This window comes from Globicephala melas, chromosome 4 (assembly GCF_963455315.2).
Source record: "Globicephala melas chromosome 4, mGloMel1.2, whole genome shotgun sequence".
Classification (NCBI taxonomy): domain Eukaryota; kingdom Metazoa; phylum Chordata; class Mammalia; order Artiodactyla; family Delphinidae; genus Globicephala; species Globicephala melas.
Window position 1 is genome coordinate 140,713,141 of NC_083317.1, and position 26,703 is coordinate 140,739,843.

Consider the following 26,703-nt stretch of genomic DNA (forward strand, 5'->3'; position numbering starts at 1 on the left):
GAAGCGTACACAACCCACTGAAACAACTTTAGCCACTGGGGGAAGATGCCCAAAACAACGGGAATTACGAACTTGCAGCTTGCAAAAAGGAGACCCCAAAGACCGTAAGAGAGGCAAAATGAGAAGACAGAGAAATACACAGCAGATGAAGGAGCAAGGTAAAAACCCACCAGACCAAATAAATGAAGAGGAAATAGGCAGTATACCTGAAAAAGAATTCAGAGTAATAATAGTAAAGATGATCCAAAATCTTGGAAATAGAATGGACAAAATACAAGAAATGTTTAACAAGGACCTAGAAGAGCTAAAGAGCAAACAAACAATGATGAACAACACAATAAATGAAATTTAAAATTCGCTAGAAGGAATCAAGAGCAGAATAACTGAGGCAGAAGAACGGAAAAGTGACCTGGAAGATAAAATAGTGGAAATAACTACCACAGAGCAGAATAAAGAAAAAAAAAAAAAAGGAAAGAATTGAGGACAGTCTCAGAGACCTCTGGGACAACATTAAATGCACCAATATTCGAATTATAGGCGTCCCAGAAGAAGAGAAATAGGAAGGGACTGAGAAAATATTTTAAGAGATTATAGTAGAAAACTTCCCTAATATGGGAAAAGAAATAGTCAATCAAGTTCAGGAAGTGCAGAGAGTCCCATACAGGATAAATCCAAGGGGAAACATGCCAAGACACGTATTAATCAAACTATCAAAAATTAAATACAAAGAAAAATACTAAAAGAAGCAAGGGAAAAGCAACAAATAACACACAAGGGAATCCCCATAAGGTGAACAGCTGATCTTTCAGCAGAAACTCTGCAAGCCAGAAGGGAGTGGCAGGACATATTTAAAGTGATGAAAGGGAAAAACCTACAACCAAGATTACTATACCCAGCAAGGATCTCATGCAGATTTGATGGAGAAATTAAAACCTTTACAGATAAGCAAAAGTTAAGAGAATTCAGCACCACCAAACCAGCTTTACAACAAATGCTAAAGGAACTTCTCTACGCAGGAAACACAAGACAAGGAAAAGACCTACAATAACAAACCCAAAACAATTAAGAAAATAGTAATAGGAACATACATATCAATAATTACCTTAAATGTAAATGGATTAAATGCTCCAACCAAAAGACATAGGCTGGCTGAATGGATACAAAAACAAGACCTGTATATATACTGTTTGCAAGAGACACACTTCAGACCTAAGGACACATACAGACTGAAAGTGAGGGGATGGAAAAAGATATTCCATGCAAATGGAAATCAAAAGAAAGCTGGAGTAGCAATTCTCATATCAGACAAAATAGACTTTAAATTAAGACTATTACAAGAGACAAAGAAGGACACTACATAAATATCAAGGGATCAATCCAAGAAGAAGATATAACAATTGAAATATTTATGCAGCCAACATAGAAGCACCGCAATACATAAGGCAAATGCTAACAGCCATAAAAGGGGAAATCAACAGTAACACATTCATAGTAGGGGACTTTAACACCCCACTTTCACCAATGGACAGATCAACCAAAATGAAATTAAATAAGTTAACACAAGCTTTACATGATACACTAAACAAGATGGACTTAATTGATATTTATAGGACAGTCCATCCAAAAACAACAGAATATACTTTCTTCTCAAGTGCTCATGGAACATTCTTCCGGATAGATCATATTTTGGGTCACAAATCAAGCCTTGGTAAATTTAAGAAAATTGAAATCATATCAAGTATGTTTTCTGACAACAATGCTATGAGACTAGATATCAATTACAGGAAAAAAATGTAAAAATTACAGACACATGGAGGCTAAACAACACATTACTAAATAACCAAGAGATCACTGAAGAAATCAAAGAAGAAATAAAAAAATACCTAGAAACAAATGACCATGAAAACACAATGACACAAAACCTATGGGATGCAGCAAAAGCAGTTCTATGAGGGAAGTATATAGGAATAAAACCCTACCTCAAGAATCAAGAATAATCTCAAATAAATAAACTATCCTTATACTTAAGCAATTAGAGAAAGAAGAACAAAAAACCCCCAAAGTTAGCAGAAGGAAAAAAGTCATAACTATCAGATCAGAAATAAATGAAAAAGAAATGAAGAAAACTATAGCAAAGATCAATGAAACTAAAAGTTGGTTCTTTGAGAAGATAAACAAAATTGATAAACCATTAGCCAGACTCATCAAAAAAAAAGGGAGAAGACTCAAATCAATAGAATTAGAAATGAAAAAAGGAGAAGTAACAACTGACACTGCAGAAATACAAAGGATCATAAGACATTACTACAAGCAACCATATGCTGATAAAATGGACAACCTGGAAGAAATGGACAAATTCTTAGAGATGCACAACCTTCTGGGACTGAACCAGGAAGAAATAGAAAATATGAACAGACCAATCACAAGCACTGAAATTGAAACTGTGATTAAAAATCTTCCAACAAACAAAAGCCCAAGACCAGATGGTTTCACAGGTGAATTCTATCAAACATTTAGAGAAGAGCTAACACCTATCCTTCTCAAAATCTTCCAGAGTATAGGACAGGGAGGAACATTCCCAAACTCATTCTACAAGGACACCATCATCCTGATACCAAAACCAAAAAAAGATATTACAAAGAAAGAAAACTACAGGCCAATAACACTGATGAATATAGATGCAAAAATCCTCAACAAAATACTAGCAAACAGAATCCAATAGCACATTGAAAGGATCATACACCATGATCAAGTGGGGTTTATCACAGGAATGCAAAGATTTTTCAATATATCCAAATCAATCAATATGATACACCATATTAACAAATTGAAGGATAAAAACCATATGATAATCTCAATAGATGCAGAAAAAGCTTTCAACAAATTCAACATCCATTTATGATAAGAACTCTCCAGAAAGTAGGCATAGAGGGAACTTACCTCAACATAATAAAGGCCATATATGACAAACCCACAGCCAACATCATTCCACTAAGATCAGGAACAAGACAAGGTTTCCCACTCTCACCGCTATTTTTCAACATAGTTTTGGAAGTTTTAGCCACAGCAATCAGAGAAGAAAAAGAAATAAAAGGAGTCAAAATTGGAAAAGAAGTAAAACTGTCACTGTTTGCAGATGACATGATACTATACATAGAGAATCCTAAAGATGCTACCAGAAAACTACTAGAGCTAATCAATGATTTCGGTAAAGTAGCAGGATACAAAATTAATGCACAGAAATCTCCTGTGTTCCTGTACACTAACAACGAAAAATTTGAAAGACAAATTAAGGAAACACTCCCATTTACCACTGCAACAAAAAGAATAAAATACCTAGTAATAAACCTTCGCAAGGAGACAAAAGACCTGTATGCACAAAACTATAAGACACTGATGAAAGAAATTAAAGAGCATACAAAGAGATGGAGAGATATACCATGTTCTTGGATTGGAAGAAGCAACATTGTGAAAATGACTATACTACCCAAAGCAATCTATAGATTCAATGCAATCCCTATCAAACTACCAATGGCATTTTACACATCTAGAACAAGAAATTTTCACAATTTGTATGGAAACACAAAAGATCCCGAATAGCCAGTGCAATCTTGAGAAAGAGAAAAAGAGATGGAAGAATCAGACTCCTTGACTTCTCACTATACTACAAAGCTACAGTAATCAAGAGAGCACGGTACTGGCACAAAAATAGAAATATAAATGAATGCAACAGGATAGAAAGCCCAGAGATAAACCCACACACACTTGGTCACCTTATCTTTGACAAAGGAGGCAAGAGTATACAATGGAGAAAAGACACCCTCTTCAATAAGTGGTGCTGGGAAAACTGGACAGCTACATGTAAAAGAATGAAATTAGAACATTTCCTAATACCGTACACAAAAATAAACTCAAAATGTATTAAAGACCTAAATGTAAGGCCAGACACTATAAAACTTAGAGCAAAACATAGGCAGAACACTCTATGACATAAATCACAGCAAGATCCTTTTTGACCCACCTCCTAGAGAAATGGAAATAAAAAAAAAAATAAACAAATGGGACCTAATGAAACTTAAAAGCTTTTGCACAGCAAAGGAAACCATAAACAAGATGAAAATACAACCCTCAGAATGGAAGAAAATAGTAACAAATGAAGCAACTGACAAAGGATTAATCTCCAAAATATACAAGCAGCTCATGCAGCTCAATAACCTAAAAACAAACAACCCAATCCAAAAATGGGCAGAAGACCTAAATAGACATTTCTTCAAAGAAGATATACAGATTGCCAAGAAACACATGAAAGGATGCTCAACATCACTACTTATTAGAGAAATGCAAACCTCACACTGTTCAGAATGGCCATCATCAAATAATCTACAAACAATAAATGCTGGAGAGGGTGTGAAGAAAAGGGAACCCTCTTGCACTGTTGGTGGGAATGTAAATCGATACAGCCACTATGGAGAACAGTATGGAGGTTCCTTAAAAAATTAAAAATAGAACTACCATATGACCCAGCAATCCCACTACTGGGCATATACCCTGAGAAAACCATAATTCAAAAAGAGACATGTATCACAGTGTTCATTGCAGCTCTATTTACAATAGCCAGGACATGGAAGCAACCTAAGTGTCCATCAACAGATGAATGGATAAAGAAGATGTGGCACATATATACCATGGAATATTACTCAGCCATAAAAAGAAAAGAAATTGAGTTATCTGTGCTGAAAGGATGGACCTAGAGTCTGTCATACAGAGTGAAGTAAATCAGAAAGAGAAAAACAAATACCATATGCTAACACATACATATTGAATCCAAAAAAACAAAAAATGGTTCTGAAGAACCTAGGGGCAGGACAGGAATACAGATGCAGATGTAGAGAATGGACTTGAGGACATGGGGAGGGGGAAGCGTTTGCTGGGACGAAGTGAGAGAGTGGCATGGACATATATACATTACCGAATGTCAAATAGATAGATAGTGGGAAGCAGCCACCATAGCACAGGGAGATCAGCTCGGTGCTTTGTGACCACCTAGAGGGGTGGGATAGGGAGGGTGGGAGGGAGACACAAGAGGGAGGGGATATGGGGATATATGTATACACATAGCTGATTCACTGTGTTATAGCAGTAACTAACACAACAATGTAAAACAATTAAACTCCAATAAAGATGTTAAAAAAAAAAAAAGAATTGTAAGACTCTAAATAAGAGTAGATATGTGTGTAACTGATTCACATGGCTGTACACCTGAAACTAACACAACATGGTAAATCAACTATATTGCAATAAAAATTAAAAAAAAAAAAAGGAAAAAGAATTGTAGCTCCAGTCCACTCTCTGATAGAAACTTCTTTGCTGATGGAAATGTTCTTGATCTGTACCTACCAATATGGTGGCCTTTAGTCAGAGACGCTCTTGAGCACTTGATATAAGGTTATTGCAGCTGAAACTGAACAGGTAATTAATTTAAATTTAAATAGCCGACTCAGGCTAGCCGTTATCATATTAGACAGTACAGCTCTCCTGCTCAAGTATGCCCTGCAGGAACATGCATAACATGGAGGTCTATGGGGCTGAATTGGTTTTTTAAACATTTGTAGAAAGTTTAAAGAAGGTGCAACAGCAGACTTGTGATAGAAGAGTCTGTATCTGTATTTCCCATCCAGTTGAAGTCTTACCATTACCCTAGAAGATGCTGAAGAGAAGTGGTAGATAATCTTTGGGCCTTAATAATAATAAGGCCATAAACATGGGCCACCATGGCTGACTGGCTTAAATGAGTTTTTTACTTGAAACACGAAAGGACACATCTCTGGATGAAACAAGTCTTTACCCATTCTCTTCCTGAACACAGAGGCACAAACTAGACCAGGGCTTCCTAAAAGGCAACTCCTGGGCTTTGCTCAAATTTAGATTCTCAGTAAGCAACACATGGTAGACAATCAGTGAAGATTAGCGAAGTATTAGATATTTATATAGATCAACAAACACAGCAAACTCTCTGGAAAGAGATTTATAAGCTCAGGCTCTGAAATGGTATAAGTCAGAATTTGCCTCCATCAGCTGAGTAGTTTCAACTTACTTGTGCCTCAATGTCTGTAGCTATAGAAAAAAAAAAAATCTCCTCTACTGAAGTATCGTATTAGATGCATTTTTTATCTTAAGCGTTATTTCTGGCACACCCACATACTCAAGAAATTGTAGTCAATCTTCTCTTCTCCTTCTTAACACTGATTTTGTGTTTAGGCAAAAATTTAGAAATTCCATCCTTTGATAACGTGTCATTTCTATATATTAAAACTTAGTGAACTTAAAAATAAGCTCTGTGTAGGGATAGAAGAACTGGAATGAGCTTAGTGAAAATGATCAAATGTTACCACTTTGAGTCATTACCAGAAAAATCTGCCCAAATTAGTAATGAGGACTAATTATAAAACATTCCAAAGTTTTTTTCAATTATATAGAGAAAATCATCAAAAATAGCTAAGCAAAGCATTACCTAGTAGGATGTTTGGGGGGAATTTCTTTAAAGAAAAAGGCAAAACATATCTTCTATAATACATGTCTATAACACACAAAGAAAAGGAGCCTTCCAGATCTCTCGAAGAGTATGTCCTCTCAGGGTATTTCAAGCACTCTTAGACAGTTTTGTGAATCACATGAAGTAAGTCAGACAGAGAAAGACAAATATCATATGATATCACTCACATGTGGAGTCTAATTTTTAAAAAATGATACAAATGTTATTTACAAAACAGAAAGACTCATAGATTTTGAAAACAAACTTATGGTTACCAAAGGGGAAACGGCATGGGAAGGGAAATTAGGAGATTGGGATTGACACATACACATCATTATATATAAAATAGATAACCAATAAGGACCTACTGTATCGCACAGTGAACTCTACTCAATATTCTGTAATAACCAATATGGGAAAATAATCTGAAGAAGAATGGATATATGTATATGTATAACTGATTCATTTTTGCTGCACACCTGAAACTAACACAACATTGTAAATCAACTATACTTCAATAAATTTTTTTTAAAAATGCGTTTTCCAAGATTAGGAGAAAAACATGTTTTGAAGGTGGCAGGCTTCCCATGAACAGACCATAAGTGCATAACTCTCCGCTCGGTGCTATAGCCCTGATTCCATGTCTATCATGTATTTCTAAAAGGATAAAGAAGAGAAACACTTAGAATTACATTCAAATGCAAAGGACGCATCTCCCCATGCTGCATCCTGGTTGCTTCTGAGCAAAACTGATATTCAAACTTGGTTTCCTGAAAAACACAGACCAATCTTAACAGTGTTTTCCTAATATCTGGCTCTAAGAAGTAATTGGAGAAGTCTTTTAAAGTTATATTGACAGGGTGGGGGTGAGTGGAGGATGCAGTGGGTGGGGTGGTGATTGTGGTCTGCCTTGTGCGTAACTAAGAAGGGGGTCCTTAAAGAGAATTAGAGAACACTGATTAAATGGACTATACAATGGGGGCCCGCTGGGGCTTCCCTGGTGGCGCAGTGGTTGGGAGTCCGCCTGCCGATGCAGGGGACACGGGTTCGTGCCCCGGTCTGGGAAGATCCCACATGCCGCGGAGCGGCTGGGCCCGTGTGCCATGGCCGCTGGGCCTGCGCGTCCGGAGCCTGTGCTCCGCAACGGGAGAGGCCACAGCGGTGAGAGGCCCGCGTACCGCAAAAAAACAAAAACAAACAAACAAACAAACCAAAGGGGGTCTGCTTTCCACCAGCACCATGATCTGGTAACTCTAAATAATGTCAGTGATAAGGACTCTTCCCTAAATAATATTTCATTGGTCTATATTCTAAACAATGGAGGTGGTTACTGTTGAGATTTCGTATATACTAAATTAGCACATCATCTGCTCCATGGAAATTAGTTTGTAGAACTCTCCATTATACGGTCATCCCCAGAAACACACAAATTCGGTTACAAGCTTTAGTTTCACTAATCATTTCATAGTGGTTCGAAATCCTTTGAGCTCACAAAGGCTGCAATTCATGCCCTTGTGTTAATACCTATGTTTCATGAAAACAGCGGATTATAAATGAACAATGATAGTGCTGAGATTGTAAAGACAAAGACACAGAATTTGAGTTAATTTAGTTCTGTCATTCTAGGTGATCACTTGAAGGTTTTAAGACTAAAAGCGTAGGAGCTGGGCGGGGGACCGGCTTTGGTGGGTAAGGTCCAGTTTGCCCACGTTGGTAGCTGGCTGTGCTGGCCACCTTCCCTGCCCTATCTCCTTTCCCAACTCCACTAACCTTGTCCCTTTATCTCCCTAACAACTATTTGCCCTGACATCCTTGTCTCAGAGTCTGCTTCTCGTGGAACCCAAACTAGAACCCACCACAATAATCCTATGATGAGACTTACAAGGACCATTCCTACTCCTGACAGGAGAGGGACATATGCGGACCCTTGCCCTCTGCAATCACCCCGCAGGTTTACCAACATCACACCCCGAGGGGAAGATCTCTGACGCAGGAAGGGAAATACAAGAACCGAGAACCCCAAGCAGCACCTTGGAGGGAAGGGGAGTGGTCGAAGTCCCCCGACTGGGCTGAAGGCTTGGAGGGGACACCCTTAGAAAGGGATTCAAGTAAGGGTGACAACCGAAAGTATGTCTTAAACTCCCAGGTGAGATGGTTACACTAGTTCTCAGGTCTGCCTGCAAAACACTTGCCAGGTTTTGTTTTTGTTTTTTTTTTCTTTTCCCAAACACTATAGCTTCCCAAGCCCTGGATATATAATAAATCAGAATCCCAGGATGTAGGAGATATATATAGATATATATATATATAGATATATATATATATATATATGTGTGTGTGTGTGTGTGTGTGTGTGTGTGTGTATGTATTTAAACAAATATAAATGTATTTATATATAAACGTATGGATATATTTGACATTCATATAATATATATATATATATACATAAAGCTCCAACGGCAATTCTTACACACAAACCAGAGATGACCATAGAACTGTAATATGGAAAACGTTGACCTGATGTGACGTAAACAAATAAGTCATCCCTTCTTTGCCTCCTAATCAGATGTTTCTGATCAGAATTCAGAAAGGACATCCAAGTTCTTCGTAAATTAACTCCAACCTCAAAGGCTATGGTTTATCTGTCAAAATAGACCCTCCCTCAGAGTGAATGTGTTTCTCTGTCGCTATGGGGGGATGATCAAGAGTTCTGGAAAAGTAAATGGATTTCCAATGATGCCCACCCTCTCCCAGTGATCTCACATTCAGGAAGAACGTATTCGCAGGAGGAAACAGAGGGCAAATCTGAATGGTACAGATTCTGACTTGGGGCCAGATGCTATTCTGTGTCTCCCAGCCCCTGAACTCATGAACTCTCCCTGACTATAACTCATGCTGCCTGCAGGACGAGGAAGTGGGCGGAAGGAATTGTCCTCCTTCTGCAATTACCCCCTTAGAGCCTTGAAGTCAGTACTTGAATATTACGCGTGCAGCACAATGATTGGTCGATGACGCCATCAACACACAGCTGCACTATTAACTCAGGGTATGATTCACAAATGATTCTTTTTCGATTGTAATTGCTGACAGAGTCCTCGCAATGAACCCAGTCTTTTAGAGAAAAACTGATCTTGGGACAAAGGGCTGGCTAAAACCTCTGGCAGGACATAAGTAAATAAATAAACAAATAAAACAATAAAATTTTATCTATTTAAATCGATATAGATATACTCTATATATGTATCTAGTTAGATAGGTTTACATATATATATATATAAAACATCTTTAAATATAGATATAGATATAAACATATATGTATAGAAAGAGCAGGGAGATGGAATCAAAATATATCAGGAGAGAATTCCATCCCGCCTTACCAGTATTTTCTGTTATGCTATATGAAAGTTTAGTGTTAGTTAGAGAGACCTGGGTTTGAATAATGGCTCTGTCACCTAACTGGTCATGTGTCTTCTCTGAGCCTCAGTCAAAACAAAGGAATAGTATCTTTACGTTGTCAGAAAAAATAAATAAAATATCATATGTAGACATCATGGCTGCCTCTAAGAAGTATTTTCTTAAGTTTAATTTTCCAGCTCATATAGATTTAGCCCAAACAACATTATTTGCCATAAAAACCGTAATAGGGAGGTTTTTAACCAAAAGCGAATGGAGTTATGCAACCAACTTTTGCAACTATATTATTGGTGCAACTTCAGAAAATTTCAGTTACAAGCAAATGTGTGGAAGTAACATAGCAATCTAGACGTCATATAAATGCAAAGTTGACACTTCAGAATTATATTTTACTGTCTCTCTTAATGTTTATAAAACACATACACACAAACACATATACAGCATGGCAAGGGAGCCCTGGAAACCCTTCCTTGCCCCCCTGTAAATGACACTTTGCTTGTCATTTTTACTTCTTAATGGTTAATGAATTCCATGTAATAGTTGCCAGTTTTCTGCCTCCCCCTCTGTCCCCTGCTGCAAAAGATCTAATCTATTCGGAGGAAGATAATTGCAGAGCTGTTGAGACAGAAAATAAATCGCTGCATCTCACCACTGTTGTGCGCCTCCAGCTGTGAGGTGGAGTTGACAGCAACCTTGCATAGAGAACAGTAAAGCAGCCGTTTTGCCTTTTCTTCCTCAGTCTCCGTGGAAGGACAGGAGCTATTGCCGGTGGCTGTCGTGGGGCTTTTCTCCACTTTAGAAGTGATCTCAGTTGTCATAACGCTGCTTTTGCGAATTTCCACAGTTGTCGTCGTTGATATTGCTGGTGTCCCTGTGGTACTGTCTGCAGTCAAAGTAGCACAGAAGAAAAGGCAAAAACAGTGGTATTACCTTTCCCTATTCGAAAGTGTATCACTAATATTACATTCTGCTAATAATGATAAGAACAGCTAGCAATTGCTGCTTGTCAACTACGTGTCAATCATCTCCTGAGGAAATGTACATAGATGACCACTTATAGTTTTGTCTATTGATATAACACGTTCGGACAAGTCTAGAAAATATATACAAACAGGCTTTAACGTTTTTCCATGGGGTAAATAAACATATTCACAAATTTCTCTTGTTAACATATGGCCTTAGTAAAATAATCTTTACAGTGCATTGTGCTTTGTATATTTCTACAAGGATGGCTTTAAAAAAAATAAAATGGAGGATAAATGTTTTTAAGATATTTTAATTTTCTTTACCACTTGTCTTTCTATTTTCTTTCTACATCTCTTTCTTTAATTAAAAAATAGGTACGGATCCTCCTGTGTATGCTTGTGCAAAATATAGAAAAAAAAAAGAACCCTGATATCATATCGCTTTGTCCAGATCAAAGGTTTAGAAAATCATTGCCTTATTTACAAAGAGTTGTATATTGGACAGGTACAGAAATCATCCATATACAAATAAGATGAATTCTAACCTAGCATATTTATTAAATGTATGCTCTGCACCAGGCTGTGTTCAGGGAGCTTGTGACACAAAAGTATTCAAACATCAACAGCCACTCTTTATAAGGAATTCACAGACTGGTCATATCATGTTAATGTCACAGCTTTCAAGAGCTTGATGACCAAGAAAGTGTTGATACGCTGTAACCCTGCAACCCTTCTGCCTCTGAAGTCTGATTCTAAAGCTGGAGAGGTCAACCTCCAAAGTAAGACTACCTTGTCCTAACTTCACTCGGGTGTACACAGCTCCCAACCCAAACAGGCTAGTTAACACCATGTCAGCAATGTCTGCCATACCCAACAATGAATTGCAAATGAGCCCTATGCCCTGTGCTTTCTATTTTTATGTTACTTTTTGCTGCCTCCCGGCTGGCTAGTTCTTAACCTCTTATTCAAACTATTCCCAGGCTGTCTCTCCAGCCACAGCTGCTCTTGGAATCGTTTCTCATTCCATATGCTGCTGTGGTCACTATCCAGTGCCACGCTGTAAAGTCCATGATAAATGGAGTGGGCAGTGGCTGTAACGGACAGTGGTCTACCTGCAATGAAGTGTTGTCCTCATAAACGCTTACTTCCTTTTAGTTTATGTTATCAAGATGCCTTGTACCTTGGCTTTTCCCTTTGATCCAGAGAGAGAGGTGGGAATACGGGTGAGGTTGCTTATGGCTTCTTTCCCAAATATGGCATCAGACACACTAGTCAATCAGAAGAGAAATGGGCTCTATTTTTTTTAATTAATGAATTAATTTTCACTTAAAAAATGTTATTGAAATATAGTTGATTTACAATGCTTCAGGTGTACAGCAAAGTGATTCAGTTATATATATATGTGTGTATATGTATACATATAATATATACTTTTATATATGTGTATATATATATATATTCTTTTTCAGAGTCATGTTGAGGGCTATTGTATAAAACAATTCATCTGGCTCTTCCCTTTGCCTGACACTTCCTATACTTTTAATCACTTATTTAGCTGTAAGACCATTAAGTAAGTCCCCTGCAGTGTCATGGAGAATATCCTCCAACGATGTTAGAAAAAAAAAAAAAAGAAATATAGTGCCATGACTAGTCTCTCTCAAGGCTAGAGAAAAATAAATAAAATGATCCTAACACTGAATTTTGCCACCAGAATACATTTATTTCCTTAAACACTGAGAGACCCACTTCCTGATTAGTGTTTACTTGCCTACTAAGATACCAACATTAAAATATCAGGTAATTGCTAGAAAATATTTCTGAGAATCTACATATGGCATAAAACACAACAACCAACTTGAGATGGTCCAGTAGGCATCATTGCTCCCAGCAAACTGGAAATTATTCTTTGAAAGCAGGTGCATGAGTGTCTGTGAACAAATAGCAAATGGCCAGTTCATTTGCTAAGTGTTTTATATACGTAATTTCATTTAACCGTCACACATACTGTTGAAAATGAAGAAATTTCAGACGTTAAGGAAATTTCCAAAGTTCACACAAGTAGTATATGGTGAGTCAGGACACAGTGTCTCATGGAATTAAGAAATTAGGGGGCTTCCCTGGTGGCGCAGTGGTTGAGAGTCCGCCTGCCGATGCAGGGGACGCGGGTTCGTGCCCCGGTCTGGGAAGATCCCACATGCCGTGGAGCGGCTGGGCCCGTGAGCCATGGCCGCTGAGCCTGCGCGTCCGGAGCCTGTGCTCCGCAACGGGAGAGGCCACAACAGTGAGAGGCCCGCGTACCGCAAAAAAAAAAAAAAGAAATTAGGGATTTGGGGAAAAATGTATTGTGAATGATGCTCTTGGCCATAATAATGAACCTCCATAGTAAGGTCACAAAGAGTAGCGGGCTAAAACCACCCAATTGTTTTTATGGTCAGTTCTATGGGAAGGGACATCCATAAAGATAGGTATAATTAAACTTATTGTGGCCGCTTGCTGGAGCCAGAGCGTGATACTGTAGGTATTTATTTCATTTAAATCTAAATAAGGATATCCCCAGTAGTACCCTACTTCTAACAATTTTCCCCTGGATTGACAATGTTTATTTTATGTCTTGATCTGAAAATTTTACATTGCATAGATTATAGTAATCTTAAGCCACCTTCTCTATTTACAGTGAAATTCATAACAAAAGTATAGAATAAACATAACCATGGATCTTCCAATCTCTGTGACAGCTACATCAGCGTCATTCCTAATCCCAGAGGATAATGTACATTTATATCAAGGACACCAAAGATTAGAGACAACAGACTGTCCATGTGCGGGGCTTAGTGAAGTATTAACATCGATATTTCTTAAGGCAAGTCCCTTGCACGAGACAGGCTTAGGGGAATTAGTATCAAAATGCTTAATTTCCGGCACTTCTTACTTTGTTGCATCTTTCAGACCACATAGCTGAACAAAGATCTGCGAATTTTCTCAAGCTTGCGGTTAGTTTGAAAGAAATACAAACAGTTATATGTTTGACATTAAATTTAATATGTAGATCTTGAGTCCACAAAGATAAGAGTACTATTAATTTATAACAAGACATGAATTTTTCACTTACTCTTCATTTGCCAGTAGTAAAGAGGACTTTTTTTTTTAAGTAAAGTAAATATATTTTAAGATTATGCCACAAAAGAATCAACTATTTCATTTAGTTGGCGCTTGGTATCTGGGGGTTCTGCATCTGCGGATTCAACCAACCAAGGATCGAATTTTTTTTTTTTAAATATCCCAGAAACTTCCAAAAAACAAAACCTGAATTTATTGTGGGTAGGCAACTATTTACATAGCATTTACATTGTATTTGCAACTAGTTACATAACGTTTACATTGTATTAAGTATTGTAAGTAATTCAGAGATGATTTAAAGTAAACGGGAGGATGTGTGTAGGTTATATGCAAATACTACATCATTTTATATAAGGGACTTGAGCATTCATAGATTTTGGTAACCACAGGGGTTCTGGAACCAATCTCGCGCGAATAAGGATGACTGTACTTTGCGTAGAAATTTATATAGCAAAGATATTTTCCTTAGTATGGTACATTAAATTACCCATTATATATAACACCTATCCAGTCATTAAAATAAAATTTTATATCATTGATCATGTTAATAGCATATACTCTTGCTAGGATGTGATGAGAATTACCTCTGTGATCTTCCTCCTAAAACTCATAACCCCTGTCTAACCATGAGAAAAGCATAAACAAACCTAAATTTAAGGACATTCTACAAAATTCCTGACCAAGAGTCCTCAAAAATATTAAGGTCATCAAAACAAGAAAAGTTTGAAAAACTGTCACAGTCCGGACAAGTCTAAGGAGACAGGATTACTAAATATAATGTGGTGTCCTGGTTAGGATCCTGGGGCAAAAAAAAAGAACATAAGGAAACTAACACAACATTGTAAATCAACTAAACTGCAATATAAAATAAGAAATTAAATTCAGAAAAAGATGTGGTACGTACACACAATTGTAACAGTCAGATGAAGAAAGACAAATACCATATGATTTCACTCCTAGGTGGAATCTAAAAAACCAGAACAGAGGAACAAACAAAAGAAAACAAAACAAAACTCATAGATACAGAGATTAGATTAGTTGTTACCAGAGGGGAAGGGGGGTGGAGGTGGGCAAAATGGGTAAAAGGGAGTCAACTATATGGTGATGGGTGGTGACTAGACTTATGCTGGTGATCACTCTGTAGTGTATACAGATGTTGAATTATAATGTTGTTTACCTGAAACTTACATAATTTTAAAAAAGAAAAAGAAAAAAAAACTTTAGGTATAAACTTATGAAATCAGAATGAAATATGGACTCCAGGTAATAATATATCAATATTTGTTCATTAGCTTTGACAAATACACCATAGTAATGTGAGATGTTAATAATAAGGGAAACTGAGAGCATATACAGGAACACTCTGTTGTGTTTTGTACCTTTTCTGTAGATTTAAAGCTAGACTAAAATTAGAAGTTTATTTATTTTAAGAAAAATAGAATTATAACCAGTCAAAAAATAGTGCATCATTTCAGTTACTTTCTAGAATCATAGTCAAAAGGGATCTTAGTGGTTTCATGGTATAGCTTTCTAGGTTTTTAGATTAGGAAATTTCAGTAAAACTGGGACTTGACATTGCATCTCCCAATTCCAAATCCTTATTGCAAATCCAGATTGTTATTCTATGTTGCAATGACTCATGTATTTGAACTTCCCTCCATCAACATTTACTGAGTTGCTATTTTGTGCTAGGAGATGGGAAGGATAATAGATGTCCAGTATGTGCTGAGTGGTTCATGAGACAACCCATAATGACTTGGAATAATAATAATAATAAACTTAACAATCCTTCATCAGTTTTGTCCATTGCTATATCCTTGCACTTATGCTTGGCATAAAAAGGCAGTCAATAAATATTTATTGAAAGAAAGCAATGAATGAATAAATGAATGAATGAATGAACAAAACACAATTATAGCTTATGATAGTAAAAACAATTTTAAAGCATTTATAGGTATAAACTCATTCAAGCCTCCTAAAAAACTAAGAGGATAAATTAGGAGTTTGGGATTAATAGATACACACTACTATATCTAAAAAAGATAAACAAGGACCTACTGTATAGCACAGAGAACTATACTCCATATCTTGTAATAACATATAATGGAAAAAAATCATTAAAATAATATAATATATAATATACAAAGTAATATAGAAACATATGTACATATGTATGTACATATATATACGATTGAATCACTTTTTTGAACACCTGAAACTAACACAACACGGTAAATCAACTATACGTCAATTAAAAAAAAACAAAGATGGGCATACCATTTTCATCCTCATCTTAGAGAAGAAATTGAGGTATGGAGAGATTTGGGAACTTGTGCAATGCCAGAGCTGCCAGCTGAAGTACAATGATTTGAATTCAGACAGTCTGGCTCAGAAGCACAAGCTCTTCATTTATTTTTCATTGCTAAAATTTTGATTTTGTTCGTAAAAGAACTGACTCTATCCCTTTCAGTTAATTCCAATTAGTCATGATTTATTATGAGTGTTGGAAGATAGAATCTTAAAAACTTGACTTAAAAAAAACTGAACTTGGCCCGAGCTAGAGTCAATCATGTATGTCTAATCATCCATTTATGCTAATGTATTAAGTTGCTGGAGTCCATTTAGGAGGAGAGGAGAAAAAAAAACCGACAGCTCTCAAACAACCTCTTCTGCAAAATGATAAGAGTAACGCGCAAGACTTCCTTACTGCACAGTTTTCTTTTGTCTTTTCCAAAAGATGCGAAACTAGAATAACAATTCACTTTTCTTAATGTTTCTCAGATTCAGATTTCTTTGCACTATTCAACCAATGACCCAATGGGAACAATTTTTGTGACTGGGAATCGAAAAGGATGGGTACATTCCAGTGGGAAGGAACAGTTTGAGACGGCTGGGGTTTGCATTTCTGTGCTGTTTTTTCACCAGTGCCCTCTAGCAAACATTCATTATTGTAACTGTCACTATTTGGCTTTGACATCAAAACAGATTGTTAATACTTTGTGGAATGGGGCTTTAGTGGAGAATGAAAGGGAACTTGTCAGTATTCAGAGTGGCCCATTTTGGCCCTCATTCTTATACAAAAACACTGTAAATACTTTTTTAAAAAATTCAAAAAGCATAAGAAAAGATTCCAGAAAATAAGAAAAGCATAAGAAAAGATTCCAGAAAATAATCAACAACTTGAATTCTAGATAATAAAATGAAACGGCCAAGTTACATGGTCCAGGTAAGAAATTTATTCTCCTAGTTACAGACCTCATAACCCAACTGACAGAACCAGATGTGAGTTATTTAAGTTTCCTCCCAGGTAACAGAAATTAATAGTATGTCCCAAAGATAATCATCATGTTTTCTGCTAGACTGAAGACTCAGAATGATACACAATTTATTTCCTTCTTCTCTGTGTGAAATAAAGTCTCAACCAGGCTTGCTAGCAAGTGAGAACAGCTGCTTCCTCTTAAATATGCTGACATTCTGAAGTATAAAAAGGTGCTTCGTTACCAAAAAAAAAAAAATTGCAAGTTTTTAGAAATTATTACCGGTGGTTTCCTTCCTCTGGATTTCATCCAATTTGATCAACATTGACTGGGCATAGTACCAGCCTCTTAGACACAGGCAGGAATGGCCCCTGCACTGGCCTCCATGTATCACAAGCCACTGAAACAAAAGTCTATTTTTGCAGTTTTTTGATCTTATAAAAACACTTTTTAGACAGTTTGATAACCAGCTGAGCAAATGGAAATTTTAATTAGAAAGGGAAGTGACAGCTGGACTGGGTGTTTATGATTTGTGCATCTATGTGTGTGCATGTGTGGTTATGTGTGTGCATGCGTGTCTATGTGTGTGCATGTGTGGCTATGTGTGTGCATGTGTGGCTATGTATGTTGAGAGGTAAAAGGATATCACAGCCTCTATCTGGGAACCAGAGAAAAAGGTTTGTTTTCAAATCACCAACCACCTCAAATCACCGAAAAGTATGTCTAGGCAAAGTCCCCCCAAAACATTCCCTCCCTCTTTCTGCTATAGTGATACAGGAAATGCTTAAAATTGCTTGGGAATCCTGAGTCCACAAAATGAGGTTGGGGAGGAAGGATGCTTCCCCAGTGGGCTACCTGATTGGGATCAGAGGGCTGGCTTGGGGCACAGCTTCTGCCCTGTTCCTGCAGAGCTGTGTTATCATTTGGTAGGGCTCAGGGCTGACTCAGGCAGGGAGATTCTTTGACCTTCAGGTCACAAAGGCAATCCCTGGGTAAAGGCTGGGGGGCTGCCAGGGAAGCTTGAGGTACAGCTTGTAAACATTTAGCTATACAGTGCATGGTCTCCATTTGAACTCTTGTCTTGGCCCTGAAACTTTTGGGGTGGACCTGACTGAACGCTCATGTGTCATACCCTGTGTTAATCACTGGAGGTTAGAAAGTAAACATGATGTACTCAGCCATAAAAAAGAACGACATGTCATTTGCAGCAACATGGATGCAACTAGAATTATCATACTAAGTGAAGTAAGTCAGACAAAGACAAATATATGATATCACTCATATGTGGAATCTAATTTTTTAAAATATGACACAAATGAACTTATTTACAAAACAGAAACAGACTTACAGATATCAAAAGCAAACTTATGGTTACCAAAGGGGAAACGTGGGGCGGGGGAGGGATAAATCAGGAGCTTGGGATGAACGTCCAGACACTACTATATATAAGATAGATAACCAACAAAGACCTATTGTATAGCACAGGGAGAAAAGAATCTGAAAAAGAATGAATATATATATTTGTGTAACTAATCACTTTGCTGTACACCTGAAACTAACACAACATTGTAAATCAACTCTACTTCAATAAAATTAAAAAAAAAAAAAGTAAACACAATGTCATTTGTGTACTAGAGTGACAGGGCTCCCATACCACAAGAGGGGAGGGAACAATGGATTTGTTCTCTTTGAGGAAGTAGAGCAGGAAGAGGCATCACCAGAAAATACCAGAAAAATACCTGTACTTCAAACTCTAACTTTATCACACCTCCAAAGTTCTGTTATTTGGAAGTGCTATGCAAAAAGTGATCCACTGATTAAAACTCTTAATGTCCTAAGGGATCAGGTGAGTAATTCTTTCTACCTTTACATCCTTTGAACTAGAGTTCCCATGTCTTTTGTGCATCAGAAATTATAGGAAGGCAAGCGATTTCAAAAACCTACATAACAAACATATCTAACTGCAACTTCTGAGATGTGTCCCGAAGCTGCCCAATCTACCATCTGTTTGAGGCAGTTACATCAAGAGTAGATTCAGACTCAGGGATCCTGGTGATGGATCTGCTGAACTCACTTTGGGCCGTGTACACCAGGTGCAGCTTAGAACATAAATTATTCTGCTGAAAACTATTTTCAGAGCCTGTTGAAAGAAAGAGCTGATTCAACTTCTGGATTTTCCTCTTGAAGCCAGGACTCATTAGTTTCATGGGGATCGGCCATTTTTTTAAGAGCATCATGTGATTTGAGAGGGTAACATGAGATTACTTTCTTTTATAGGAACATTTATCAGGAATTTAGGTTATTCCTATCAATTCCTAAAATTGGGGGGGGGGGGTAAAAAGCCTTAGAGAATCAGGTTGTCAGGTTAGCGAATGATGCAGAAGCCCTCAGAAGGTGGTGGTGGTCAGAACCTGACCAAAGGATGCTTGACTTGGGACAGGAAGCAGAGAGTGGGGATAATGTGAAGGAAAGAAGGCAAGAGGACCAGGGCAAGCAGGAGGGAGATCAGAGGCTCTGGAAGCACCAAGGGCTCAGCAGAAATTACCCAGGTCCTGGGGAGTTAGGCGGGATACAACAGTTGGCCAACGGAAGCTGAGAACTACTTTGTATCTTCTAACCTTAAATGTCCTTGACCTCAGAATGGAGGTCTCTAGTTTGTTTGTTTATATATTTATTTATTTTAAACTTCTAATTTTATATTGGAATATAGTTGATTAACAATGTTGTGTTAGTTTCAGGTGGACAGCAAAGCGAATCAGGTATACATATACATGTATCTATTCTTTTCCAAATTCTTTTCCCATTTAGGCTGTTACATAATAGTAGTTTAAACTATGACTTAATAACCCAGTGTCACCTCAACATGACATCTCAATCAATATCTTATCACACTGCAGCCTTAGTTTCTCAAAGTCAATGGGGATTGTATTCCCTACTCCTACAGCTTATATTTAATATACTCCATAGGCAACTATAACAAAGCTTGCTAGATATTTGGTAATTGATAAATACAGAGGCTGCTGTCAAAAAATTTGTTCTGTTAGGTATTTGCCATTCTTTCAAAAGTTGATGTCGTACCCCCATAAGGCACTAGACTGAACATCGGCACAGCGATATAAATAGCAGATCTCTGACCTGCTAACCTAAGTTTTCATCCTCAGTCATTTTCACCTTATAATTTTCTTTCACTCTGTTTTCTCCGTGCTCTTTTGGCTGTCACAGCATCCAACAACGATGCAGCCAAGATGCTGGAAACTTTTGTGAATCAAAAATCATCCTGTTCCTGTAAACTAGTGGTTCCGAAACTTTACTATACATTGAACCACCTGGAGGTTTAATCAAACACAGATTGTTGATTACCACCCTTAGAGTTTATGGTTCCTAGGTCTGGGCTGCGCCCTGAATATCTTTATTCTAACAAATACCCCCCATGTTTTTGCTGCTGCTGGGCTGGGGATGACACTTCAGGAACCACCACTGACAGACCTGTCAACTACTTTCTGGTTTAGCCTAACTGGTCTCAGCTTTAGAGCTATAATGACAATTAAATAGAAAGTCATGGATATAAAAAAAGGGAAATAGAGATTGGGTGGCCAAGGTCTATTTTGCCTGTGACTAAGGGAGTTTCCAAGACATGGGAACTTTAGTACTTTCAGGGAAAGTCCCTTGCAAGTCAGGACAAGTTAACCACCCGAAGAAGGAATTCAGAATAAATTAGAGAAAAACTCTTAGAAAATATTTTAGATACCTGAACAAGCAATGACTATCTCTGCTGAAAGATGCAGTTTTGGAGATAGATGTGATTATAAATGAGGGAGGATGGAGACAATTCAGATCCTTGAAACAGAGAAGAATAACTATGGGGCTTAATTAACCTGCCATTTAGCCTTTAAACCAGGGGCTCTTTTGTAAGATACAGTCTTCTCTTCCTGACTTAGAATCTGTGTGTTTCCAAGGAAATTTGTTTCCTACACCACTCACAGAATGTATACTTCATCCTTTCCAAACATAAATTAATCCAAAGTAAATTAATTCAAAACTAAGTTACTTGAACAAGTATCATATGATTTCACTTATATGTGGTAAGTGATAAATAAAAATGATACAACTGAACAGAAACAGACTCACAGACTTAGAAAACAAACTTATGGTTACCAAAGGGGAAACATGGGGGGAGGAAGGATAAATTAGGAATTTTGGATTAACATATACATACTACTATATATAAAACAGATAATCATCCAGGACCTACTGTATAGCATAGGGAACTCTATGCAATTATTTTGCAATAACCTATAATGGAAAATAATCTGAAAAAGAATCGATATGTGTATATGTATAACTGAATCACTCTGCTGTACACCTGAAACGAACACAACATTGTATATCAACTATACTCCAATATAAAATAAAAAGTAAATTTTAAAAAAAAGCAAAAAACAAACAAAAATCCCAGGTTACTTGGAAGGCAGGACCGCAAGACCTTGGGAGAGTTGATTGAGTGGGTTCGACCACTGTACATACAACTGATAAGCACCAAGAAGAAGGGGGGAGTTTTGTCAGAATCTGTGAACTTTCTGATAAACATTACAAAAGGGAAAGAAAGAGGAAGATAAAAAGAAAATCCATTAATTCCAAGGCTATTTTAAGTGACTCAGATGCCACTAAAAGGCATAGGAAGCTGCCTTTTTGGGTTTCTAATAGAGTTTTTTTTTTTTTTTTTCCTTAGTAAGGCAGAAGGAAAAAGAAAATCTTTCCAAATCTACGAATGGTAGTTCCCCTCTTTCACAAGTTTTCTGCAAGGAAAAAAAATTGCTGCATGCCACAGTGACACTTCCCATTTCATTAACGAGGAGACACACGTATTGCAAAATTTCCCATCTGGCAAAAAGTCAAGGCAGAGTTTTACAACAATTGTCTTTGGTAGTTTATCTGTTATATTTGTAAAGCAATAATCTTCCTTCTGGCTGTGTGCTTTAGGTTAAAACTGAGGGTTTGCCTTGTGTGCTTAAATCTATAATATCTATTTAGAATTAGGACATGATAAATCATGAATTTTGAAAGCTTTTACTAATTGTAATTGAACACAGAGTGAGGGAGAGCCTGCTTTCTGACTAGTGAATTTAGAGCATGTGGAGAATTGAGAATGTGGAGACAGTCACTCCAAGCCATCTAGCTCACAAATCCTTGCTGTACAATCCTGTTAGGAAGTCCAGATAATTAAAAGGAAGTAGTGACTGTCAGCTCTTCAAATTTTGTTGTACTGCAGAGCTGTCCTGAAGATAAGAAAACAAGCTCTCATCATGGATGACACAATGATAAAATATTTAGTGCAGATATATTTTAGACCATTAACCCATCTGATCTGGGGTATTTTATAGTATGTCTAAGAGTTACTTAGTGGTTTTCATTACAGTGTTAGCATTTCATAGATTGACTATGAAGAAAACATTTTAACCACCAGAAAGATACCACGATGTAACTGTTATATATTTGCCACACTCAGACATCTAGAATAATTTTTTTTTTAATTTCAGAGAACCAGGAAAGAAGTTTTCAGAGAGTAAGTTCTATTGGACAAATTATGGGAGATGGTTGGCAAACATGAGAGAAATATAGAGAAAGAGAGGACCTTTAAAAAATCAAGAAAACATATTACATATACATATATTTTTAATAACAAGTTTTCAACAACTGCTAGGCATTACATTTAAACTATAAACTGTGTTGTCTCAAGACTCAAACTACACAAAACAGCAATTTATTATTATTTTGCCCTCGTCAGGAAGGGCAAGAAGATAGGAGGTCATCACATAATACAATCACTTTTTGATAAAATTTCTCTCCTTGAAGAAGCTGTTTCCATGTAATGTTAATATACCTCAGTCAAGAAGATTTTTAAGAGTTGGAGGACACAGAAAAATTAAGAAAACTGTGCACAGCAAAATAAACAGGAGAAATCACAATTCTACTCATTATTTCCTTAAAAGTTGGCTGCTGAAAAATTAATAGAACTGCTTGGAAATCATAAAATTCTGGAGCAAATGCCTCTCTTCACAGAAAAGCCAACAGACCTATTTCCAATATTCCTTTTTTTAGCTACAGAAACCATATAAACCAGATTTTCATGAAATTCCAGATATAGAATTGTCTCTCCTATTATAATCTCATAAACTATCACACAGTTCCAGAAATTCCAAGCTACAGCAGACTGCCTCTTGCACAAAAACTCATCACATTACAAAATCTTTTTGTTTTTGAGAATATGTTGATTGTAATTGTATCACCATTTCACCAAAACACTAAAAAACATATGTCAATCTCTCTTTTGTCTAAATGATGCAGAGAAAACATTTGAATTTTCCTTAGGCCTTATTGAAGAGACTAGTTATTTTGGCGTTATTTCAAACAGCTTCAAATTGAATTATTTATTTTGAGAATATATTTAAGAAAAAAAAAGACTTATTCTTGGTTAGCTCTATCAACTAAAATTTAATTCAACACTTTAAGATAAATATACTTTTAAAGTGGAGCTGTGTTAATAAAGAATACACTGTAGAAAACATTAATTTAACAATAATTTTTTATTATCTCTGACGGTTAGTCTGTATGGTAATTCTGATCCTGCAGAATGTTAAATATTTTTACAGCTTCGAAGGGATAGAAATCTAGTCTCAAGCAACCTGACTTCTCAAAGGATGATGGCATTTCTATTCCATTTTGCCCTTTGGGAACTCATTTCATGAGTCAAATCAGAACAGTATATGAGAGACAATTTGATATGAATAGAAGTTCTGAGATTTCATCATTAACTTAGATAAGATACTTTAAAAATATAATTCTTAGGCCTCAGGAAAGAGTCATTATTTTATTTAGAATATATACTTCTATAACTTTTTTTTAATTTAATTTTTATTTTATATCAGAGTATAGTTGATTTACAATGTTGTATTAGTTTCAGGTGTACAGCAAAGTGATTCAGTTGCACAAATACATATATTCATTCTTTTTCAGATTATTCTCCCATATAGGTTATTACAGAATATTGAGTAGAGTTCCCTGTGCTATACAATAGGTTCTTGTTGATTATTTATTTTATATATAGTAGTGTGTATATTTTAATCCCAAACTCCTAATTTATCTGTTTTTAATGATCACTATTTCTAGTGATCACTATTAGATCACTATTTCTATTTCTTTTTTTTTTTTACATCTTTATTGGAGTATAATTGCTTTACAATGGTGTGTTAGTTTCCACTTTACAACAAAGTGAATCAGTTAAACATATACATATGTCCCCATATCTCTTCCCTCTTGCATCTCCCTCCCTCCCACCCTCCCTATCCCACCCCTCTAGGTGGTCACAAAGTACCGAGCTGATCACTTTGAACTCAAACCCAACTGTGAAAATTAAAAGCCGGTACTCTGGGTAAACCACCTTGTTTTATAGATCACTTTTTTAAAGCTAATTTTCTTGGGAGAGAAGATTTTCATCTTATGTATCCTGTTTTCTGTAAACCTGTTTTACATCAACACTCGGTTCTTTTGAAGAAGTTCCGCTAGAAGCGGAAAAGCCTACTGCAACATGTGACTGGCTCCATTCACGTCCTTCCTGGCAGCCTCCTCTTGCCTGGGAGGGAAGCCAGGCCAAGAATGCGAGCAGTCCAGGGCTGGATGTGTGGAGTCAAAAGTCTGGGTGGGCAGAGAGTATGCAATGTAGGTACCACATTGACGCCTGGCACTGGGAAGTCTGTTGCCAAGCAGTCAAGATCACAGCCAGGTCCCAACAGGCAATTCACAGGGCTGGAGAGAGAAGTCGGAGCCAGAAGGCAAGCTGGGTGAGAAGAAGCAGCTCTGGGGTGTTTGAGGACACGACTTAAGACCATGGCAGGCAGATGATGTGGTGACCTTGTCAGGTTATTTTTAGCATAATGGCTTTACCTCTTGGACAGCCCTGTCATGGTTTTACTGAGGAAAGAGTACACATGGCTACCACCTGCAAGGGCAGGAGAGGCAGAGGAAGAGATGGGTGTGTGGGTCTGGTCTTTGGGTCTCATGCCCCTGGATCACACTGGGATGAACAGGCAGGTAGAACAAGGCTAGGCTCAAGCTCCTTTATTTTTTCCTCTTTTGTTCAACCTGCCTACCCCCAACCCTATCAAAAATAACAATGTAAATAATTAAAATAACACATGTATGTATGTATGTCTCCCTTTGAGATTTTAATTTGCTCCTGTAAGCCACCATTCATTGAAGGCATTTCTAGAGAAAGCAAAACTTTAAAATGTTTCCAGGTCAGCTGGGGGATGCGGGAAGTGACCAAGGATTGGGCATGTCGACACACAGAGTTAAGTTGTATGATCTGGTTCATCTTTTCTCAGAAGCTCATCCAAAGAACATCATTGTTTAGGTCTAGCTTTGTAAAAATACAATGCTCTTTACCAAAATTGAAGCCCCATATAAATTCACCTAGGTATTTTGAGGGCACAGATAATCCTAAGAGTTGGGGGAATTCTTGAAGAATGTGCTTAGATATTGAAAAAAATAATGTATTGTAGTTTCACTTCATTTTTACTCAACACACGATTTATGGGCTTTTAGCATTGCCATGCCATAATATCAGTAATCATTTGCTTTTTACTTAACATGTCAGAAGATCTCCACTGTGACCTAACCTTCAAAACACAATTCCAAAGCCAGTAGAAGTCTCTTCACTGCTTGACTTGTCAATCTGGGTTGATAAATGTTTCCTCAGACTGGACGTTTAATTAACTTAAGTTGAATAGATCTGAATGAGATAGAAATTTTTTGTATTTGCTTATTAACTCTGTTGTTGGCAAGATAAGAGAGAACTAGAAAGAAAAGAAGCAAGAGAGAAAAGCAAGAGAGCCGTGTCTTATTTGCCCTTCTAAATTACAGATTTTATAAGGAAGGAAGTTTTGTGAGTTTCTCCTCTTAAAGGATATTTTTATCAGTCAGTCCAGATGGATCGATATGATGAACCAACCCATAGAATTTGGATGAAATTCTTCTCTTGCGATCTTTGAAGGTCCCATCATCACAGGTGTTCCATTTCTCTTGATGGATAAATCCTGTTAAGATTTCTGAGATGCTAACAGAAAAGGTGCCACCAGATACGATGATTTATGAATTCTGATGTGAATATCACTGAAACACGCAAATGAATGGTAAATGCCAAAGAAGTCTACAGATGATTTTTCAAGATATATGCTATACAATACACCCAAAATGACAGATAATGCATCACTCAAAATGAGATAAAGACTGCTTCTTCAACTACTTTTATGTCTCATTATTTTTTGCTATTTTAAATTTTGCATGATACAGAGTGGCTCTCTCTAGTTAATCCAACAATCTAGCTGCCTCATTTTATAGGTCCTTACTCTAAATGTCATTA

At 37.0% G+C, this 26,703-nt stretch overlaps 1 protein-coding gene across 7 annotated transcripts in view; it reads right to left on the bottom strand.

Moving 5' to 3' along the window:
* ZNF385D (zinc finger protein 385D) overlaps positions 1-26,703 on the bottom strand; it is a 1,091,058-nt gene that overhangs the window by 16,974 nt on the left and 1,047,381 nt on the right. For 6 of the 7 annotated variants that reach the window (XM_070045503.1, XM_060298642.1, XM_060298643.1 and 3 more), the window contains one exon: positions 10,596-10,829. The exons of the other annotated variant lie outside the window; for it this stretch is intronic. In XM_070045503.1, the coding sequence (XP_069901604.1) occupies positions 10,596-10,829 (234 nt within the window). The remainder of the gene's footprint in view (positions 1-10,595; positions 10,830-26,703) is intronic. 7 annotated transcript variants of the gene reach the window in all.